This window comes from Acyrthosiphon pisum, chromosome X (genome assembly GCF_005508785.2).
Source record: "Acyrthosiphon pisum isolate AL4f chromosome X, pea_aphid_22Mar2018_4r6ur, whole genome shotgun sequence".
NCBI lineage: Eukaryota > Metazoa > Arthropoda > Insecta > Hemiptera > Aphididae > Acyrthosiphon > Acyrthosiphon pisum.
In genome coordinates this window covers 26,518,533-26,520,604 of record NC_042493.1, presented here as the reverse complement: position 1 = coordinate 26,520,604, position 2,072 = coordinate 26,518,533, and the positions used below count along the sequence as shown (strand labels likewise).

The following is a 2,072-nucleotide window of genomic DNA, read 5'->3' as shown; positions in this document are numbered from 1 at the left end:
AACTTTGTGTATATAATTTAACATTATACGAGGCTGCTGCACCAAATAATGCATTTTGCTTTTTATGGACCGAAGTTAATGGTCAAAAAGGAAGCTCTGAGATTGGATCAGCATTATTAAAGTGGATATATCAACTCCCTGAAAGTATTAAAGAGATTTCCCTGTATTCTGATACATGTAGTGGGCAAAACAGAAATCAATATGTTGCTGCATTATTTTTATTTGTTGTAATTCATACAAACATTGAAGTACTCCATCACAATTTTATGGAGAGTGGTCACTCATATATGGAGGTAGATAGCATGCACAGTGCTATTGATTCAGCTAAAAAAAACGTACCAGTCTATACCATGCACGATTGGTTGAATATCTGTCGCCTAGCTCGTTCTCAAAGAAACAATAAAAAATGTTCTGGGTACTCTGTTCATGAATTATTATATACAGATATTTATGATCTAAAAAGTCTAGCAAGTATTTTAATAAAACATAGAACTATTGATAACTATGGTGCTCAAGTTTCTTGGTTAAAAATTAAAGTTATGAAATATGAAAAAAATAAAAAAGGGATTATACAGTTCAAATACAATTACTCAGACAATGAATATAGAAGTATACACGTGGGTGGAAAAGGTAGGCCTTCTAAACTTCCTGAAAATTTAAAAATGTTGTACGACAAACAATTAAAAATATCAGAAAACAAAAAAAAAGATCTCATGAAGTTGTGTAAGTCTGAAGCAATACCAAAAGACTTCCATAATTGGTATCAAAATATTCCATTCAGCTCAAAAAAGAAAGATACAATACAAATTTCAGATTCTGAATCAAATTCTGAATAGCATACCATATTTTAGTTATTATGAATTAACTATTTTTTTTTTTTTTTGTAAACAAGGTTGACAGTTATTTTTTATTTTTTTGTTATTTTATTGTAAAACAAAGTTATCTTTTTATTTTTATTTTTATTTTTTGTTATATTTATAATGAATAATATTTACTGTTAAAACTATGATTTGGTTTTAAAAATTATACAGTTGCAATAGGATTAAAATAGTTATTAATGTTATTTAAATAATAATAGGTACCTAATAACAGTATTAGGTAATAACACATGTTACCTTCCAAGTTCCAATACTGTATGTTTAGACCATTGTTAATAATAATAACATGCTGATGTACATTGTGCATTTTATATTACATTATTATTTAAATTAAAATATAAATGGAAAAAAGTATATTAAGGGAAAAAATGACCAAGTGCTTAAAATGTCACTTAGTCATTTTTTACCCATATTAAATTTTAAATTTTTTTAATTTAAGCTTAAAACAAAAGGAGTTGAAAAAAAATTATTGAACATATTAATTATACACATTACTACAGTTTAGATGATATCAATTTTGAAAAAAACGGATAAAAATTGAATTTTTCATAGCATATCTAAAAGTAAAATTGATATAACCTAAAACTATAAAAATACACTTGGTCAGTTTTTGCATGACGACGACGATTTATTTATTTCTTCTGAAAAATCTTTGTGATCATTGTTCAATTCATTTGACAATTGGTGGTTAACATTACACTTGTCTCTCATCGTACTTATGGCATTTTGGGTTTTTTCTGTACTACGTGGAGACAACAAAATTACTGAAAATATTTTGAACCAATTTTCGACATCTTCCAAACTCTTTGCATTAAACAGTAAACATATCCAATCAATAATATTGTTTCTTTTAATTTTTTCTTCAGTTTTACTGTCTTTTGTCTCAGATTGAAAACATGTATACACATGGTTTACTATGATTTTTGTGTAATGATTCGCACAGATGTTTATGATCGTGACATTAGACCCATCATTGTTTTCAACCAATACTCTGTAACACCAGTTAAGGTAATCGAATATGGAATGAAAACCATACCATCCTATACACAAGCCATTCATTTGTGCAAAACTGAAATCCGTCACTATGTTTGTGAATACAGGCCAAGTCAGTTTGTGTTTCAAAACGAATGCTTTAAAAGCGGTCAACCATTGTGAAATTGCAACTATGTCGTGTGATGAACTGATCATCTCAAC

General features: G+C 27.8%; 2 protein-coding genes across 2 annotated transcripts in view; both read left to right on the top strand.

Moving 5' to 3' along the window:
- LOC103307937 overlaps positions 1-836 on the top strand; it is a 3,645-nt gene extending 2,809 nt beyond the window's left edge. Inside the window, exons 5-6 of the mRNA XM_008180448.1 lie at positions 33-630; positions 694-836. Of these exons, the coding sequence (XP_008178670.1) occupies positions 33-630; positions 694-836 (741 nt within the window). The remainder of the gene's footprint in view (positions 1-32; positions 631-693) is intronic.
- Positions 837-1,808: 972 nt separating this feature from the next.
- LOC103307938 overlaps positions 1,809-2,072 on the top strand; it is a 1,826-nt gene continuing 1,562 nt past the window's right edge. The window contains exon 1 of the mRNA XM_008180449.1: positions 1,809-1,886. Within this exon, the coding sequence (XP_008178671.1) occupies positions 1,809-1,886 (78 nt within the window). The remainder of the gene's footprint in view (positions 1,887-2,072) is intronic.